Source organism: Podarcis melisellensis, assembly GCF_964234715.1.
Source record: "Podarcis melisellensis genome assembly, chromosome: 3".
Classification (NCBI taxonomy): Eukaryota; Metazoa; Chordata; class Lepidosauria; order Squamata; family Lacertidae; genus Podarcis; species Podarcis melisellensis.
Window position 1 is genome coordinate 352,966 of NC_138530.1, and position 19,708 is coordinate 372,673.

The following is a 19,708-nucleotide window of genomic DNA, read 5'->3' on the forward strand; positions in this document are numbered from 1 at the left end:
CAGGATCTCAGGGTGGAATACATGATTCTCCTGTTCCCTATTTCACCCGCACAACAACCCTGTGAGGAAGGCGAGGCGAAGAGATGGTGACTGACTCAAGCTCACCCAGGGAGCTTCATGGCTGAGTGGCGAATCGAGCCCTGCTCTCCCAGTCTGGCACTCTAACCATTAGGCCGCACTGCCCCTCCTTCCCACCATGGCCTCGCCTCTTGGATCTCCTGCAGAAAGGAGATTCCGACTAAGCATTTGGAAAAACCAAAGAGCTGCTGGGCCCTGTCACCCCCAGGAGAGATGGCGGCCTCTCCTTCCTTGGAGGTTTCTGAGCAGAAGGTGGGGGGCCGCCTGCAATGGGCAAATAGAGCTGAGATTCCTGCAGGGCAGGGGCTGGACTACAGTAGATGTCCCTTGGGCACCTTCCAAGGCCAAGATTCTAGGCTTCTCCCCAAGGCTTCCTCTTCAGTCTGGGGGATGCAGATCTGAGCATTTGGGGAAGCACCTGCGATTTAGGTCTGGGCTGCAGTTTTGATTTCATAGCTCACTGGAAGGACGGATCCTGAAGCTGAGGCTCCAAGACTTTGGCCACCTCCTGAGAAGAGAAGACTCCCTGGAAAAGACCCTGATGTTGGGAAAGATGGAGGGCACAAGGAGAAGGGGACGACGGAGGACGAGATGGTGGGACGAGATGGTGGGAGAGTGTTCTTGAAGTTACCAGCATGAGTTTTAAATTAAAATATAACATATAACATTTTAACATTAATCTATAGTTTTAATGTTGTAATGTGCCCTGGGAACTCTGGGGGAAGGGAAGGTTAATAATAATAATAATCATAATCATAATCATAACCGCAATGGTGATGTCCCATTGCAGAATCCCCAGAGCCATAGATGCTTGGGGGTCCTCCTGCATCCCCCCCCCCGTCTCGGGGAGGGATCCCAGGGGATGCTGCCCAGCCCTCCCGGCGGAGCTGCCCGGGGTCCCCAAGGGGGGTTTCTTGCCCCCCTCCTCCCCCCAATGGAAGGACCCCTCGCCTGGTGGGGGGGAGAGGCCCCCAGCTGAGCAGCCCACCCCCCACGGCAGGACCCCCTGCAGCCCCCCTGGACCCCCTTCAAGGCCCAGCCAGGGAAGAGGGGGAGACTCACCCGAGGAGACAAGAGGGGCGCCTCCGGAAGACCCGCCCCCTTCACTTCCTGCCCTCTCTAGGAATGGGGCTCAGCTGCTCTTAACCCTTGGCGCGCCCAGCTGGTCCCTGATTTGGGGGAGCCGAGAGGGGAAAGAGGAGCCCCTCTGAAGCCCAGCCCCACTCCTGAGCAAGGGGGCTGGGGAGAGGGAGAGCGGAGCATGCGCAGAGCGCCCTGCAGGCTGGCTGGGTGTCGAGCAGCTCCAGGGACGGGCCGACCTCTCCGCCGCCGCCGCTTCCCCCGGCCGGGCAGCCTCCAGGAGGCCGGGCCAGGCTGCCCCGCGGAGCCTCCCCCGGGTCTCGGCCGCCGAGGATGCGGACCTGGGCTCGGCAAGGCAGCCGGGGCCGAGCAGGCGGAGCGCCTCCCCGCCAGAAGTCCCCCCCCTGCGCGCTCACGCGGCCCCAAAGCGCATCCCCGCCCCCAGGCAGGCACCGAGGGGGGCTCTTCGGGCTGAGCCCCCAGCATAGCTGTCAACGTACAGATTTGAAAAGAAGGGACCAGCAGCCAAAAGAAGGGATTTTCCAAGGGCCACAGGTATGTTCAACTTCTGAGCCCTCCGAGCCAAAGGCAGAAAGCCCAGCCAGCAGCCAAACGAAGCCTCAAGCGGGGGTTCCCACAGCGCAGCAACCTGGCAAAGGGGATGCAGCAAGGGAAACCACCGTCACCTCTCCGCTGGGAAGCGCTGAGCAGAGGCGAGTCCCCAGGCAACATGGCTGATTTGATTAGCACAAGGCAGGCAAGCTCCACCCCCCAGTCGTTCTTAGACTCCCTCCTTATTGGGTGAGCAACGCAGCCAAGCAACCCAGTTGGAGCCTCCCTCCTTCCTGGCCGTCAGGGAGGGAGGGAGAGGAGCTGCTTCCTTGGAAACCCGGGAAATTTAAGGGACATCATCGATAAGGGACAGCAGCGGGACACGGCGCTGGGATAAGGGACTGTCCTGCCAAATAAGGGATGGTTGGCAGCTATGCTCCCCCAGCCCCCTTCCTAGGCTCTGCATCGGGGATGGGAGGTTGGTCCAGAAACATCAGGGGGGGCTGCAGCTGGCAAGGGAAGGAGGCAAAACGGGGGCGCTCAAAGCTGAAAGCCCCCTTTGCTGCTAGACTCCAGCCCAGCCTCGCTCTGAGTGTCGCCCCAACTGGAGTCCTCTGTCACAGGGTCTGGGCTGGGCGGACAGGAGCTGAGTCCGGAGGTCAGAATGGTCCCTCTGCACTGTTGGGCAAGGAGCCAACCCTCAGCTCGCTTCCTCCGCCCAGGGGCAGATCTACCCTCCACCTCCCCTGGAACAGCTTCTCCCCCGTTCACCCTGTCTCAGCTGCGCCTCTGGAGCTTCGGGGTCTAACCTGTTGCTCCCCAGCGAGGGGATGGTGAGGCTTCAAGGAGCCGCCGCGCACCCCACACCTGGAGCGGGCAGAAAGGGCAGATGCCCTGAGAGAGCCCTGCATGGCCGGACACCCTCCCTCTCTCTTCCTCTTATGTACTGAGTTGAATAGGATCCAAAATGCAGCAGTCTGATTGGTCCAAAACAATGCAGCAGTATGATTGGTCCACAGGAGCCACCCAATCGAGCTCCAGGTGGACGTGAATCCACAAACTGATTGGTCCACAGGAGAATCCCAGAATTAGCCAATCGCGTGCAGCCCATTGTGTAAATAATGTATATAAAGCAGATATTGTGGGGGAACTTTCCTCCTCACCACTATGAGCTGAATAAAGAGAATGAAATCCACTCTCGACTCCGAGTATATTTCACTGCCAGTCCCAAGAAGAGTTTGGATTTGATATCCCGCTTTATCGCTACCCAAAGGAGTCTCAAAGCAGCTCACAATCTCCTTTCCCTTCCTCCCCCACAACGCACACTCTGTGAGGTGAGTGGGCCTGAGAGACTTCAGAGAAGTGTGACTCCATACCTTGAACGTGTGCCCTCCGTGTGCCCTCCATACCTTGAACGGGCTCGGGTGGAAAGGGCCACATGCCCAGAGGGGGACTGCAGAATCTCCCGCAGGTAGACTGGCTCACCAAAGGGATGGGTGGCTGGGGGAAGCCCTGCAATCTCTGGGAGGGGGTAGATAGCCAAGGGGAACCCAAGGATCTGGTTGGTTGTGTTTCTACACTGCAGAAGGTTCCCCCTCGGACCCCCAGAATGAAATAACCACATCTCACAGAGACGGAGTCTTTAATTCATTTAATGAGCAAAGAGGCAACCAGTCCAATACAAGGTCTCAACACAAAGTCTCTCTCTCCCCAGAGGGTGCAGTCCTTTTAAGTGCAAGGACAACAGTGCAGTTGTTCCAGGAAGCCAAGGCTGCTTGCCTGTCCCGTTATTCTCCTGGACGGCTCCTGGTGGAAGGTTCTCCGGCCTCTTCCGCGTTCTGGCCATTCTCCCAGATCTGGGCCACTTGCACCCACCAGGAGCGACGCCTCAACACCTTCCACATGGGCTGCATCGGGAGCGGCACTTCTCTCTTTTATGAACCTCTTCCCACTCCCACGGGAAACCCCCCCCCAAAGGAAATGCACCATTCAACCTCTCTTTTTCTCTTAAACTTTCTATTTTGTTGTCAATTTTCAGTAGAGAAATGAAGTGAAAAAGATGGAGAAAGGTCAAACCAAAGGAAATGGCTTGAAACTGTGATACAATACAATATGTAGGTATATAAGTAGTACAATATAGTAACAAGTAAAATATTACAGTGGTACCTCAGGTTACATACACTTCAGGTTACAGACTCCACTAACCTAGAAATTGTGCTTCAGGTTAAGAACTTTGCTTCAGGATGAGAACAGAAATCGTGCTCTGGCGGCGCGGCAACAGCAGGAGGCCCCCCTTAGCTAAAGTTGTGCTTCAGGTTAAGAGCAGTTTCAGGTTAAGTACGGACCTCCGGAACGAATTAAGTACTTCACCTGAGGTACCACAAAACAAATCACTGTTTTTATAAATGCATTCTATTTCTCCACAATCTACACTCCTATGTTGCAAGAATAGTCCTATCTTGTATCCATCGTTCAAAGGGGACCTTGGCATTATCTTTCCAGTGAATCAATCTCCGTTGTTTAGCAGAAGGAAGGATGCAAAGTGTACATTTACATTAACCCGTTGTCAATGCATATAAAGTTGGTATGTAGTTCGTAGGCACCTTAATACTTTCCTCCAAAAATGTGCAAGCTTTGGGCATCCCATGAACATATGTTTCTTTCTTTAATTTTTTTATTCATTTTTCATTTTCGTTCATTACATACATCTCAAATTCTTAACATTTCCTATATATTCCTCCCTCCCTCCCCTCCAAGACTTCCCTCAACTTGCGCTTCTGGTTTGTTTCTATTTTCACCCACTTTGCTATCTCTCAACAGAAAAAGTTATTAATAACATAACATCAAACCTTAAAAACATAAAATTAAAATTAAATACATCATCTTATTTCACTATCTTCCAAACATTTTCTGATGCTCATAATGTGGATGTTTATTTAAATCCTGCCATCATGTCTATTGCCTTTGTTTCTGCAAATATATTATGAATGGCTCCCAATCTTGTTCAAAGTCTCTGTTGTTTTTTCCCTCTTAGTCTTTCTGTCATTTTTGCCAGTTCTGCATAGTTCATCAACTTCTCCTGCCATTGTTCTTTAGTTGGTATTTCTCCAGTCTTCCAATTTTGTGCAGTCAACATTCTTGCTTCTGTAGTGGCACACATAAATAAAGTCCTCATTTCTTTTGGTATGTCTTGACCTAAAATACCTAATAAAAAGGCTTCTGGTTTTTTTACAAAAGTTATTTTTAACATTTTCTTCAATTCATTGTATATCATTTCCCAGTAGGATTTTACCTTCTTACAATCCCACCACATATGATAGAACGTACCTTCTGTTTCACATCTCCAACACTTTCTTTTCGTTTTTATACATTTTTGCCCATAAATACCATCTGTACATCATTTTCATATAATTCTCTCTCAATAATATGCAACCTGTAAATTTCAAATTTATTTTCTACAATTTTATCATTCGTGAAATTGTATATTATGCCCTACATCTTGCACCCATTTAATCATTACTGATTTTACTTCTTCATCTTTGGTCTCCCATTCCAAAAGGATGTTATTTGCCTTTTTTAATAATTTTGTGTTTTCTTCTATCACTTCCTTTTAGAAATTGGAAGCCAAATATGAGAAGCCTTTTTTGTTATCCTCCTTAAATATATCCTGTAATTGTCTATGATGTAACCAACTTTGAAGATGTTCTTTGATACGATGAAATGAAAGGACATCCCATGAACATATGTTTCAAAGAAGTAGCAGCAAAAGCATATTTAGAATTGGACACCTTTGGCCAGCACTGGCCTACCCTGACTGGCAGCACCTCTCCAGAAGGGGATTGAACTCAAGCCCTTCTGCATACCAAGCAACTGCCCTGCTGCTGAACTACAACCTTTTGCCAAATAGAGGAGAAAAGCAAACAGGGATTCTTACCACTTGGTGTTGAAACCTCTTGCCTCTTGGCCCTCCAGATGTTGTTGGCCTACAACTCCCATCATCCCTAGCTAACAGGACCAGTGTTCAGGGATGGTGGGAACTGTGGTCCCAAAATATCTGGAGGGCCGAGTTTGGCCATGCCTGTTCTTAGGCCAGGACTGAAGACTAGGAAATGAGGCAACAAAAGGAAGGTCAGCATGTTGCAGTGAGCAGGAACAGGGGTTCTGCTTTGGGCTCCCCTTCCCCAATGAGCAGCCTTCGTGGCCTCCTCTGCATTGCAGCAAGGGCCTCTGGGGCGCAGGAGAGAGGCGTTGGGTCTGCTCTCAGGACCCTTCTTTACCTTCAGCTGTAGCAGGAGCTATGGCATCTTTTTGGTTCTCTTCCTCTGCCAGGCCCTGATGAGTCCAAGATGCTTGCCACTGCTGGACAGACCAAATCCTGACAAGACTTCAGCCAGCTTCCTCTGTCATGGAAGGGCCTCCCTGGGCAGAGACACTGCTGCTTCACCCAAAGCCACTGCCTGAGGCAAGACTCATGGCAGGGCCGGTCTTGTCTTCCTTTTTAAGAAAGGCCTTTGGGTGGAACAATGGGCTAATCCAGCTGCAGAGTTATTCTTAACCTTTCTGGAAAATAACAAGAAACTCACCCACCACATGGAACCACTGTTGAGGGAGCTGGGGATGTTTAGCCTGGGAAAGAGGAGACAGAGGAGATGCAACAGCCAACTTCAGATATCTCAAGGGCTGCTCCAGGGAGCAGGCTTGTTTTCTCCTGCTCTGGAGAGTAGGACTCAAATCAATGGCTTCAAGTTACAGGAAAGGAGATTCTGACTAAGCATCAAGAAGAACCTTCTGACAGTAAGAGCTGTCAACAGTGGAACTGTCTCCCTCAGGAGGTAGTGTATTCTCCTTTGTTGGAAGTTTTCAGCAGAGCTTGGATGGCCATTTGTCAGGGATGCTTTACTTGTGAAAAGGACCTAGGGGTCTTAGTACACCACAAGATTAACACGAGTCAACAGTGTGAGGCAGCAGCAAAATAAGCTAATGTTATTTTAGGCTGCATCAACAGACATCTGGCGTCCTGATGATTGGACATGATATTACTGCTCCCTTCTGCCTTGGTCAGAACACACCTGGAGTACAGGGTCCAGTTCTGGATGCCACAATAAAAGGAGGATATTGTCAAGCTGGAACACGTGCAAAGGAGGAAGACCCAAATGATACACCGCCCTAAAGCCAGAGTTCTGAGTTGGATATGTTTTGTCTCAAAAAGAGGAGATTAAGAGGAGATGTGTCAGCCATCTTCAAATGCTATGAGTCTCCTTGTGGTGAGTTCTTTGATGGATTGTCATCTTAGACCTCTGCATGAAGCTCTTTCCACATTCTAAGCACTGATATGGTTTCTCCCCTGTATGAATTCTTTGATGGAATGTGAAACTTTTCTTCCATTTGAAGCTCTTTCCACATTCTAAGCACTGATATGGTCTCTCCTCACTGTGAATTGTTTGATGGGAAGTGAGATATGCCTTACGACTGAAGCATTTTCCACATTCCAAGCACTGAAATGGTCTCTCCTGACTGTGAAGAATTTGATGTAAAGTGAGACTTTTCTTCAATTTGAAGCTCTTCTCACATTCCAAGCACTGATATGGTCTCTCTTCACTGTGAATTGTTTGATGTAAAGTGAGACTATTTTTCCATTTGAAGCTCTTCCCACATTTCAAACACTGATATGCTTTCTCACCACTGTGTGTTATTTGATGGGAAGTGAACTGGGGTCCCTTAATGAAGTCCCTTACACATTTGAAGCTTTTATATGGCTCTTCTTTTCTGTGAATTCTTTCATGTAAAGTGAGACTATCCTTCCGACTGAAAGGCTTTCCACATTTCATGCAGAGATATGGTTTCACCCCTGTATGAGTTCTTTGATGGGAAGTGAGGTGGACCTTCTGACTGAAGCATTTTCCACATTCAGAACACTGGTGTGGTTTCTCCCCTATATGAATTTTTTGATGGGATGTGAGCACAGCCTTCTTACCGAAGCTCTTCCCACATTCTGAACACTGGTGTGGTTTCTCCCCTATATGAATTTTTTGATGGGCCTTGAGCACAGCCCTGTGACTGAAGTTCTTTCCACATTCTAAGCAGTGATGGGGTTTCTTCCCACTGTGTGTTATTTGGTGGGAAGCGAGATTGTCCTTCCTATTGAAACTCCTTCCGCATTCCACACACTGATATGGTTTCTCCCCTGTATGAATTCTCTGATGAGCCTTTACCTGATCCCTCTGCAGGAAGATTTTTCCGCATTCCATGCACTTATGGGGTTTCTCCCCGCTGTGAGTTCTTTGATGGGACGTGAGATGGGTCCTATTCCTGAAGCGCTTTCCACATTCAAAACACTGATATGGTTTCTCTCCTGTATGAATTCTCTGATGAGCCATGAGTTTAGCTCTCTGACTGAAGCTCTTTCCACATTCCAAGCACTTATGGGTTTCCCCTCCACTGTGACTTATTTGATGGTAATTGAGATCAGCCCTATTCCTGAAGCTCCTTCCACATTCCAAGCAGTTATATGGTTTCTCCCCTGTATGAATTATTTGGTGGGCCGTGAGCACATGTCTGTGACTGAAACTCTTTCCGCATTCCATGCACTGATACGGTTTCTCTCCTGTATGAATTCTTTGATGGGCCGTGAGCACATGTCTGTGACTGAAGTTCTTTCCACATTCCAAGCAGTGATGGGGTTTCTTTCCACTGTGAGTTATTTGGTGGGAAGTGAGATGGTCCTTTCTACTGAAGCTCCTTCCACATTCCATGCACTGATATGGTTTCTCCCCTGTATGAATTCTTTGATGGGCTGTGAGCACGTGCTTGTAACTGAAGCTCTTTCCACATTCCAAGCACTGATACAATTTATCCCCTGTGTGAATTTTTTGATGGGTCTTCAGCACAGCCCTGTGACTGAAGCTCTTTCCACATTCCAAGCACTGATATGGTCTCTCCTCAATGTTACTTCTTTGATGTGAAGTGAGACTACTATTCTGACCGAAGCTACTTCCATATTCCAAGGACTTATATGGTCCCTCCCCTCTGTGAAATCTTTCATGTAAAGTGAGACTTTTCTTCCATTTAAAGCTCTTTCCACATTCTAAGCACTGATATGGTCTCTCCTCACTGTGAATTGTTTGGTGTGAAGTGAGACTATCCTCCCGACTGAAAGTCTTCCCACATTTCATGCACATATATGGTTTCACCCTGGTATGAATTGTTTGATGGGAAGTGAGATGACCCCTCTGGCTGAAGCTCTTTCCACATTCCAAGCACTGAAATGGTTTCTCCCCTGTATGAATTCTTTGATGGGTAACGAGCTTAGCCCTCTGGCTGAAGCTCTTTCCACATTCAAAGCAATGATGTGGTTTCTCCCTGCTGTGAGTTCTTGGATGGAAAGTGAGACATTTCTTCTGACGAAACGTCCTATCATCTTTTAAGCACTGATAGAGATTCTTTCCAACAGGATTTATATTATGGGAAGTGGAATAGGAGCTCTGACTATAGCTCTCTCCACACTCTAAATATTTATACAGCTTCCCCACTCTGTGAATGTTGTCATGGCCTCTCTTGTTCACCATTTCCAACCCATCAGCACCTGCATCAAAGAGAGAAACAGAGCATCAGGAAGAAATGGAGCCTCAAATTATTCAAATTATGGAACACTGCTAATGAATGTTTGTGATGTATGAAGAATGAAGGGAGTTAGATCTGAGGCCTTACTACAGGGTTCACTGCCTTTGTTGACTACTTCTTCTTCTGCCAGTTACATTCAAGAAGGTCTGGGCAGCTCAGACCAGCCTGGTCATGGTTTAAAAAGGCATATGTGGGGCAAGAATATTTGCAGACAGAACAGTAGATTCAAGGTGAGCTGTGGGGAACAAGAATCCCAGATGCTGTCGAGCACCATCAAAAAATTTATAATGTATTGGATTTCAAAACATATATTATGATCCAGCAGGAATCCTTACTGAGAGAGTCCACAATCCTACGATTCTCCTCCATGACTTCGTTATGCAGAGCTCTCTGGTCAGGATCCAGCAACGCCCACTCCTCCTCTGTAAAATACACAGCGACATCTTCAAAGCACAGAGGACCCTGAAGGAAAAGGAAAAAGGTCCTCTTCTGAGACAGCATAAAGATTATCTACTACACATTGCTCAGTCGTTTTCTGTCTGTTGATTGTGTTGTTTTAATGGGATTACTTTGATGCACACTTTGATGCACAGGTACTGATGCCTACTTTAGCATTTTACCGTTTTTTCGCTCCATAAGACGCACTCTTTTCCTCCTAAAAAGTAAGGGGAAATGTCTGTGTGTCTTAGGGAGTGAATGCGTACAGACGGCCGTGGGATCCCTCTGCTGCCGCTGCAGTTGCGAGCAGTGGATCCATGGCTCTCCTTCCCTCCCTCCTCCCCGGCTCGGCTCACTGTAAAGCAAGCAAAGCGGGAGCCATGTAAGCGGCTCCTCTCCTGCTTTGCTGCTTTCAAGCGAGCAGGGGAGGAGTGATGAATGGGCTCCCCTTCCCTCCCTCCTGAATGACTTGCTTTAAAGCAGCAAAGCAGGAGAGGAGCCGCTTACATGAGAGGAGGCCGCTGGGGTCCTTGTGTCGGGTCTTTTTGGGGGCGTGCTGCTCCCCCGCTTGTAGCCTAGCAACTGGTCTCGCTAACTAACAGCTAATCAGTTGTAACTCTCAGGCTACTGGCACAGCCATAAAACAAACAAGAGGTGCTAAAAGCAGAGCTGAATAGACTATATCAGGTTCAGTTCAAGTGATAAGAAGCCACTGGCAGCAACAGAATCGGAGCAAAAGTGTAGCTTTTACAGTAGAAAAGAGGTAGGTTCGCTATTGTTAGGTAGCCACGTGTACAAACCAAGTAGAAGGCTGCAAGGAGGAGCGCGTTTACACAGCTAGTGGCGAATCCCCTGCAATCCGAGTCCTGCTCACGTGCTCAAATCTATCCTGCCTCAAAACAAGCAGCGGAAGGAAAAGGCTGCAAACTGTTAAATGGGAAAAAAACCCAGGCACAGGGCAAACAAGTAAAATAGCAAGGGGAGGCAGGCGATTCAAAGCCAGCAGGCGTTTTTAAAAGTGGTGCGTAGCCAGCAACAGCTGCAGCAGCCTCAGCTAGCAAAGGTCCGCGCGCTCCCTAAACGGAGCAGTGAGGCTGCAGAGGGACGACAGGGCACAGGAGAGGCTGGATTGGGAAGGATGAAATTTAAGCAACCAGCAGCAAAAAAACAACCACCTCGAGCTCTGAGCCACGAGCACAGTGAAAACCAGGAGGTAAAATAGGAAGGATGCTGGGGACGGGAGGGCACAGGATGAGGGAGAGGGAAAAATTACGCAAATCCCCCAGCATCTCAGCTGATCCGCTGGCTCCTTGAGCGTGCATGCTAAACAAACATATAGCTCCTGTCCCTCTCACTCTGATATACCGGTAGTTTATTAAATAGTTTAGTACAACATTTGATTCACCCCCCCCCCCCGTTTTCCTTCTCTAAAAACTAGGTGTGTCTTATGGTCAGATGAGCCTTATGGAGCAAAAAATAGGGTAACTGAATAATTTTATTGTGCATTTTAATGATGGGTATTAATCTTTGTACTACTGCAATGGACTACTTTGGACCACTGCAATGTGCTCTACGTGGGGCTACCTTTGAAGGTGACCCGGAAACTGCAATTAATCCAGAATGCGGCAGCTAGACTGGGGACTGGGAACAACTGCCAAGACCATATAACACCGGTCAGAAAGACCTACATTGGCTCCCAGTACGTTTCTGAGCACAATTCAAAGTGTTGGTACTGACCTTGAAAGCCCTAAACGGCCTCGGTCCAGTATATCTGAAGGAGCGTCTCCACCTCCATCATTCTGCCCTGACACTGAGGTCCAGCACCGAGGGCCTTCTGGCGGTTCCCTTCCTGCTGGAAGCAAAGCTACAAGGAACCAGGCAGAGGGCCTTCTCGATAGTCGCGCCCGCCCTGTAGAACGCCCTCCCTTCATAAAAGGTAAAGGTAAAGGTACCCCTGCCCGTACGGGCCAGTCGTGTCCGACTCTAGGGTTGTGCGCCCATCTCACTTAAGAGGCCGGGGGCCAGCGCTGTCCGAAGACACTTCCGGGTCACGTGGCCAGCGTGATGAAGCTGCTCTGGTGAACCGGCACCAGCGCAGCACACGGAAACGCCGTTTACCTTCCCGCTATAAAGCAGTACCTATTTATCTACTTGCACTTAAGAGTGCTTTTGAACGGCTAGGTGGGCAGGAGTAGGGACTGAGCAACGGGAGCTCACCTCGTTGTGGGGATTCGAACTGCCGACCTTCTGATCGGCAAGTCCTAGGCGCTGAGGTTTAACCCACAGCGCCACCCGATAAGCCGCTATCTTCTCTTTAAAAGACATCTGAAGGCAGCCCTGTTCAGGGAAGATTTTAATATTTAATGCTGTACTGTTTTTAACACTCGATTCGAAAGTCAGCCAGATCGGTGGGGTACAAATAATAAATTATTATCATCATCATGATCATCATGATGATCATCATCTTCTTCTTCTTTGTGTTAATGGATTATTAGGGGGTTGGACTCGATGGCCCTTGTGGTCTCTTCCAACTCTATGATTCTATGATTCTATCTACCACACACTGCTTGGTTATTTTCTGCCCGTTCACTGTTGTGTTCTTTTAATGGGGTTATTTTGCTGCACATTAATAAATGCACACAAAATAAATGCCTATTTTAGCATTTCAGTGGATTTATTTTACTGTGCATTCTAATGGTGGGTATTAATCTTTGTGTGAATGGGTGGACCTCCGCATGGTGTTCTTCAAATCGTTCTGTCTGTGGAAGTATTCCTGTCTGCCAGACAGAACGCTCCCTTCTCTACTCCTGCTGTGCGATGCTTGGGGGGCGATGGGACCCTCCCTCTGCCCTACAGCCAACTTCAAGGGGCTCATGGGGACACAGAGAGGGTGAGGAGGGGATTCCCCTTCTTCAGCTGATGGGGCTGCTGAGGTGAATCCCGGCCACGGTTTGCTATGGCTTCTCAACTTCTTGGAAGCTTCTCAACTGCTTAGAAGCCTGATTAGATCAATACAGAAACATAGCTGCAGCTACTGATAAATCATAGAAATAGTGACATTCCGAAGCCCAGTTAAGGAGAGATGGCTGTTCATTCCTGTCAGCACATAGAGTTTCTCGAATGGCATTGTCCATCTTTGTTCAGGACAGAGGCTTTGACAGAAGCCAAGAGGAGGAGAAATTCTTTCCGGCCCAGAGGCTCCCTGGCTGCCCCACTCCTCTGACTCTTTCCCCACACAGCTCTTTCCCCATACCAGATCTGTTTCCACAGCTGCTGCTTCTCCTCCGTTCTCATGAAAAGATGGATGAGGAGGTCTGGGGGGCATCCTTCTGTCACCTGCGAGAGACAAAAGTCAAAGGGAAGCCATCAGCTCCTGCGTCTCTCAGAGCTTCAGCAGCACATTTCAGGCGACAGAGAAGCTCATCAACAGTTTCCATTTTCCTTCCTTCCACCCATCTGCCCAGAGCTTTATCAATATGTCTACCCAGCTGGGCAGAAGTCTCTCCTGCTTTTCTTTCAGTGTCACAAAAGGCTTTTCTCCTATGCACTGCAGTTAAACCAAAGCGCCCCTTTCCTCTTTCTTTGAATTTGAGGTAATCAGAGGTTTCATCTTCTCTTAAATCTGAGTATATTTCCCTCAAAGTTCCACATATCTGTGGCGTAAAGAAAGCATCCAATTTTCCTCAGGAAAGTCCAAACTAAACAGGAATGCCTGTCCATCACCACCTTGGACATACTTAGGAAATCTCTTGAATTAGCTGAGGTAAAATCTCCACCCCCCACCAACGGATGTAGCAGTTCTGCTCTCAGCTTCATTTCCTCCATTTTCAAAAGAAACATGTCTTTTTCATGGTCCATCTTGGCCTCCCTTTCTCCTTCTTCTTGGGCTAATCTGGCATTTCTTTCTTTCTCTTTTTCCTCATGAGCTAATCTGCGCTCCCTCGCTCTGCCATATCCCTCTCAGCCTGCATCTGCGCTAACTGTCGGCTGTAATTTGCCTTTTCCTTTTCTTTCCCTGTTTCAACTTTATGTCTTTCTTTCTCTGCTTCAACTATGGCCAATCCGAATCTTAGTCCCATCATTTCTAATTCAGTATTAGGATTCTCCTCAGATGCCTCAGCTCCCTGCCCTGGGTCATCCCGAGTCTCTTTTGCTTGGTGCTTGCTGGCCGTTTTCTGACAGAAAATTTTCCTTCTTTTAATAAGATAACCTCAATACTTTATTAAGCTGGTTGTGCTGTGTCTGTGGGCATGTTTCTATGTGGGTTTTAACTTTGTATCACGGCGTTGCCACCAATTAATATGCAGCAGCCCAACGGCCCTCTCTCTCCCTGGCGCCGCTGTGCCAGCCCTGTTTCCCTCCCTCAGGTGAAATTCCCAGTGGAGAAGGAATCGGGAGCCTCAGAGGGGTTTTCTTGGGGGAAAACAGGTTGCAAACAGACTTTATTATAACGGATGTAAACAAGGGGTTTGGGTTCTTCTTCTTCCACAGAAATGGAGCAAACAGTGTGGTTCTTCACCACAGCACAGCGCTGTTGCTTTTTATTAAAACATTGGCTGTATGCTGCTCAGGCTTTCTTTTATACACCGTAGTGATCAGGTGGGACTGCTATGAGGAATTATAAAAAATATGGAGCAAGCCATTTGTGTCTGCAATGAAAGCATTGTGTTGCCTGGGTTTGAGCCATTTTGATAGGATTTCTGCTCAATCCACGCCTCTGCATCTCTGTCCTATTTCTCTGCCTGAGAGGCACCTATCAGCATTCTAAACTGAGCCTGGCCTTGGCTGGGGAGGGCGGGGTATAAATAAAAATTATTATTATTATTATTATTATTATTATTATTATTATTATTAAACACAGGCCAGTTGCTTCACCAGGCATCCTCAGTACATAAAAATAGGTTAGTTTAATCTTTAGATAGATCTTAAGGGGCAGGAAGAGGGTTCACAAGAAGACGGTAAATACTGCCATCCTTCCAGATGGTAAATACTACCCATCCTTCCTCTCCTGTTTATGACCTCCAGAGTTTCCTAAATCCATTCCTCTAGTCCTGTTTTATTTACTCTCAGCTATGTCTGCATGCTCAAAGCAGTCTTTACAGTTAAAAGAATTTCTTCTGATCTGACTTTGTCCCACGTGGTTTTTTTTGAAATGCTCAGAGGAAATCTGATTGGTTCTTACGAACCAATGTAAAAAGTTCTTTTGTGAATAAAACGACTTGGGCCAAGGGGTGGAGAGGAATTATTATTGGCACTTCCTAAGTCTCGTGTGTATTCTATTAATCAGAATCCAATCCTTCCTGGTTTTGGGGACACTACAAGACATCTCCCCTAGTACAACTGGATTTCCGCTGGACTGTTTCCCTACAGACCCCCAAATCCTCCTGCCCTTTCCTGTCAGAGGATTCCCTCTGAGGACCCTTTTTCCTGTCAGAACTTGTGGGGCTGTGTCTTGTCTATTTCTACAGGGTTCTGCCATTCAGAACCGGAGAGCATCTTCTGAGAGTTCTCGCCTATCCTCATCATGACCCTGGTCAGAAGGAACTCTCCGCACAGAATCCCCTCACAGACGCCATGACTCTCCCACACCGTCTCTCCCTCCACTCCAACTGCCTCCTTGGAGCTCTGGCCAATCAGGAGCTGTTGCCAGGTAACTGTTTGCTGGCAGGGGAAAAACACTCAGGGACTCAACCCCCTAAGATGAACACAACCCACAGATTAGATTCAAAATCCAGAGAATAAGGAAAAACTCCTTCCTCCTTACCCAGCGGCCTCCCTCTGGCATCCAACAGAGTCTTCTCTGCCTCACAGGAATCCGGGCCCATTTCTGCAAACAGATCCTTCCGCTGAAAGAGCAACAAGGATTCAAAACAGAGAATGGGGAGAATGGGGAATGGCCGAATAAAACAATTTGGGGGAGCCGATCTCATCCCTTGCTTCCCCAAAGTGGGTGAGCCATTAGAAAAGCATTTTGGGAGATTCTCTTTCATATTCTTGTGGTGGTGGGCCCAAAAGGCCACAATAAATGTGAAGTGTACTCCTGTAAATCCTTGAGTGTGCTTCTAATAGAGAATTTATGGTAACCTGTTACTTTATGAAACTGATGATTTTGCAAGTTGCCACCCTCCATTTGGGGCAGGAATACAGCTAATATGTGAATTATAAAGATACAGCTCAAGTTGTTACATGGTGCTAATGGCTACACGTAACACAGCTTCCCAACATGTGTAGAGCACAATGCAACAGAACACGGTGAGAATCAAACCTGAATCAGCATAAATTGCCAGAGCTTATTGTGCATGTGTAAAACAAGAAATGAAGTAATGAGGTATATGATTCGTGAAAATTGAAAAGCTTTGTTTGAAATGATATAAATACCACCACCTGGACCACTGGGCAGGGTTGCAGTTTTGCGGAACAAACCAACTGTAACCTATTGCTTTGCAATAAATGTTGGACTCCTCACGTTTCTGAGTTTTTATTGGCATAAACTCAGGAGATAAGCTATTTTTGGCTTATAACATTCTGAGCCCCTTGGGAGTTTCCAGAGGAAAGTCTCTCTCACCTGCTGCTCTGCCTGCTTTCTCTCCTCCGCCTGACTCAGGAGGAAACCTTCGGCCAGGGCTACAGCCTGGGAACTGGTCTCTGCTCCACATTCCCTCACCCAGCTCTCCATCTCCAGCGGAAGGACAGCCAGGAACTGCTCCAAGATCACCAGGTCCAGCATCTGAGCTTTCGTATGACTTTCCGGCTTCAGCCACCGGCAGTCGAGGTGGTGGAGTCGGCCGCAAGCCTCTCGGGGTCCTTTGGCCTCCTGAGAGCCGGACTGCGTCAACTGCTGGCTCTGCACCTCTGAGCGGAGGGTGTCCTCCTCACCCAGGATTTTCCGCACAGAGTTTTCCCAGAATCCCCCACTGCTCCCAGTTTGGAGGGCAGGGCCTCCTCCTGCTTCAGGGCCAGCTGAGTCTTGCTCATCCATCTGGGCTCTCATGAAGCCTCCAAGAGATCGGAAGGAATCCTGTAGTCTTCTGTCGAGTTCTGTCTATACGATTAAGAGTTGCTCACAAATCCTACAAAGTAAATACGTTGTTCTGTTATCAGATTGATACAAGGTCAGGAGAAGAAGCGAAGATAGAATGATGATGGGTAAGTGAGTACCGTATTTTTCGCCCTATAGGACGCACCCATAAGGCGCATCTAGGTTTTTTGGGGGGAAATAAAGGGGGGGAAATATTTCCCCCCCCAGGCGCAGGGCTGGGGCGGGGGAGGCCCGCCCGAGCTTCCCCTGACCCCAGCCCCCAAACAGGCAGCTCTCTGCAAGCCATGGGAGCCCAGCGCTGGCTCCCGCTGCTTGCTGAGAGGTCCGCGAAGCCTGGACGCGCTGATCTCAGCGCACGCAGGCTTCAGCATGCAGGCAACTCTCCGCAAGCAGCGGGAGCGCTCCCGCTGCTTGTGGAGAGGTCCGCGAAGCCTGGAGGGCGAAAGGGGTCGGTGTGCACCGACCCCTCTCACTCTCCAGGCTTCACCGAAAGCCTGCATTCGCCCCATAGGACGCACACACATTTCCCCTTCATTTTTGGAGGGGAAAAAGTGCGTCCTATAGGGCGAAAAATACGGTAACTTGTGCTGAATATAATTTAGACACTAGGCCATAGTTGGGGTCTTAAGGTGGGGACCCTCAAGAGTGCTCTCTCTTCCTCTCCCACCCCCACTTCAGGGCATATTTCTTTCCCGCCTTTGCCTTATTTTCTAGCACTTGGAATCCCCAACGTCCTCAAGGCACACTACTTGGGTGGGGTCCTTTCTTCTTGTTCTGAGGGCCGGATGATCATCTGGTCAACCCCTCAAGGGCTAACTGGGCGAGGTCTTTCTGTTTTAAATATAGTTTTAAAGTTTGCATTTATTAGTACAGAAAGTACTGATTTGATGCGTAGAGATCTTTCCTATTCTAATTAGTTCAAGAGGGTTCTGGAAGCTTCTTTGTGTGAAAGAAACAAGCAGAAGGTTCCTGATGTCTGAGTTATTCCTTCAGAGAAGCTGAGTACTGCTGGATTAGTCTGTCCTGTTCTCCCTTCTGTCAAGGTCATGCTGACTATAAGAGTAAGGCCAGAAGGAGCCTTACTCTCTCGGTCTTCTCTTTCTGTCTCTTTCCCTTCTGGTGTGCTATTCTGTATATGGTGTTAAGGTTTAGACATATTATTATAAGCTATTATTATAAGCTTATTATATGTTTAGACATATTATTATAAGTTTAAGTTAAGTCTGCTGCAAGTGAATTTCTTATACATGGTGCCAATCCTGAATGTTTGGATTTGTGACTCTGAGGCTCATTTGCCTTCAGTAGCAGCAAAGCTCTGCTGGATGAAATACAACGGCCTCTGGTCTATTTTGGGGGAATCCTGCAACGTGTTTAATGTTTACTCTGCTAACTCTACGTTGGAATCGGCTCTGGATCGATGAGTAGAAGTCCATTGCACTCATCTGCCACGGAAACTTCAGGGAAGGGGAGAATAGTAATAATCATGACCGCAATGATGATGATGTTCCATTGCATAATCCCCACAGAGGCGTAGATGCTGGGGGGTCCTCCTGCATCCCCCCCCCGTCTCAGGGGAGGCTCAGGTGGCCTCGCTGACTAGGTTGGGACAGACAGGACCTGTCTGGGGGACGCCAGGCTCTGGATCCGAGGGGATTATAGCAAAGCCCTCTATGCGAAGCTGCTCCTGAACACGACTTGGAACCGGTCCAAAAGGCAGCAGGAAATCGAAATGAAATTGACATTGGAATTAGCAACCTGGCTTGGAAAATCCTGGAAGATCCTCTAAGGTTCCTTTCTGCTGGCAATTTTGCTTCGAGGATCTCACGGTCGCGCGGAGCCAGGAGGGAGAAATGCCGGCGCTCAGCAGCTGCTCCCTCGCTCTCTCTCGCTCTCGGTTCCACCTCGTCTGTTTATTTCCAAAGGTGTTGCACCAAGCCCTTGTCTTTCAGGAGAGGCTTCTTCTTTGGGACCTTGGACTCGGCGAGTTTTTCTTTCCCTGTTACAAGACCTTCCTCTTCTCGGCCAGAGCTGTCAACGTTTCCCTTTTCTTGCGAGGAATCCTATTCGGAATAAGGGAACTTCCCTTAAAAAGGGGAAACGTGGACAGCGATGGTCTCGCCCTCCATCTCCCCCCCCTTCCTTTACGGGGCCTTCTTCTTCTCCGCGGCCTTTCTCTTATGTCCCAAGCTTTCCCTCCGGCTGCCTCCTCCTCGGTCAAGCAATGCCCTTGCTTCCCTCCCGGGAGGGATCTCCCCCCCCCCCCGCCCCAGTGGCCGGACCCTCGCCTGGTCGCCGGCTGGGCCAAGGGGGGGGGGGGGAGAGGCCTCCTGCTCGGCTCGGGGACCTCGAGGGGAAGAGGGGACTCACCGGAGGAGACAAGAGGGGGCCAGGGAGGCGCTCCGGAAGACCCGCCCCTTCACTTCCTGTCCTCTCTAGGAGTGCGGCGCAGCTGCTCTTCACCCTTGGCCCGCCGGAGGGAGGTCTCGTTTGGGGGGAGGAAAAGGCCGGGCCCGAAGCGGGGAGCCGAGAGGGGGAAAGAGGAGCCCCTGCTGCCTAGGGCTGGGCGGGCTGGGGAGAGGGAGATCCGAGCATGTGCAGAGCGCAATGCAGGCTGGCTGGCTGTCGAGCAGCTCCAGGGACGCGCCCCCTCGGGCAGGTGGATGCACCCCTGACCCCCCCATGGCCACTCCCTCCTGCCCTCTCTCTCGGGGGCAACCCTGCTCCTAGAGTCCTGGCCTCGGGGGCTTTCATTGCTGACACAGATGGCTTACTCTGTATTTGTTATAATTCCTCATAGCAATCCCACCTGATCACTACACTCCCCCACAACAAACCCTCTGTGGGGTGAGTGGGGCTGGGAGACTTCAGAGAAGTGGGACTGGCCCAAGGTCACCCAGCAAC

General features: G+C 49.0%; 1 protein-coding gene across 2 annotated transcripts; it reads right to left on the reverse strand.

Moving 5' to 3' along the window:
- Positions 1-4,351: 4,351 nt before the first annotated feature.
- Positions 4,352-19,204, reverse strand: LOC309365607 (uncharacterized protein). Of its 2 annotated transcripts, XM_081903797.1 has the most exons (6): positions 19,175-19,204; positions 16,334-16,838; positions 15,533-15,614; positions 13,022-13,104; positions 9,666-9,792; positions 4,352-9,292 (listed from the first exon to the last, which is right to left on the reverse strand). In XM_081903797.1, exons 2-6 carry the CDS (start codon positions 16,757-16,759, stop codon positions 6,951-6,953), a joined length of 3,060 nt encoding a protein of 1,019 aa, XP_081759923.1. In that variant the 5' UTR covers positions 16,760-16,838; positions 19,175-19,204; the 3' UTR covers positions 4,352-6,950. The 2 variants fall into 2 exon arrangements, with proteins under 2 accessions (XP_081759923.1, XP_081759924.1); XM_081903798.1 differs by lacking the exon at positions 19,175-19,204 and having other exon boundaries at positions 16,334-16,863.
- Positions 19,205-19,708: the final 504 nt, after the last annotated feature.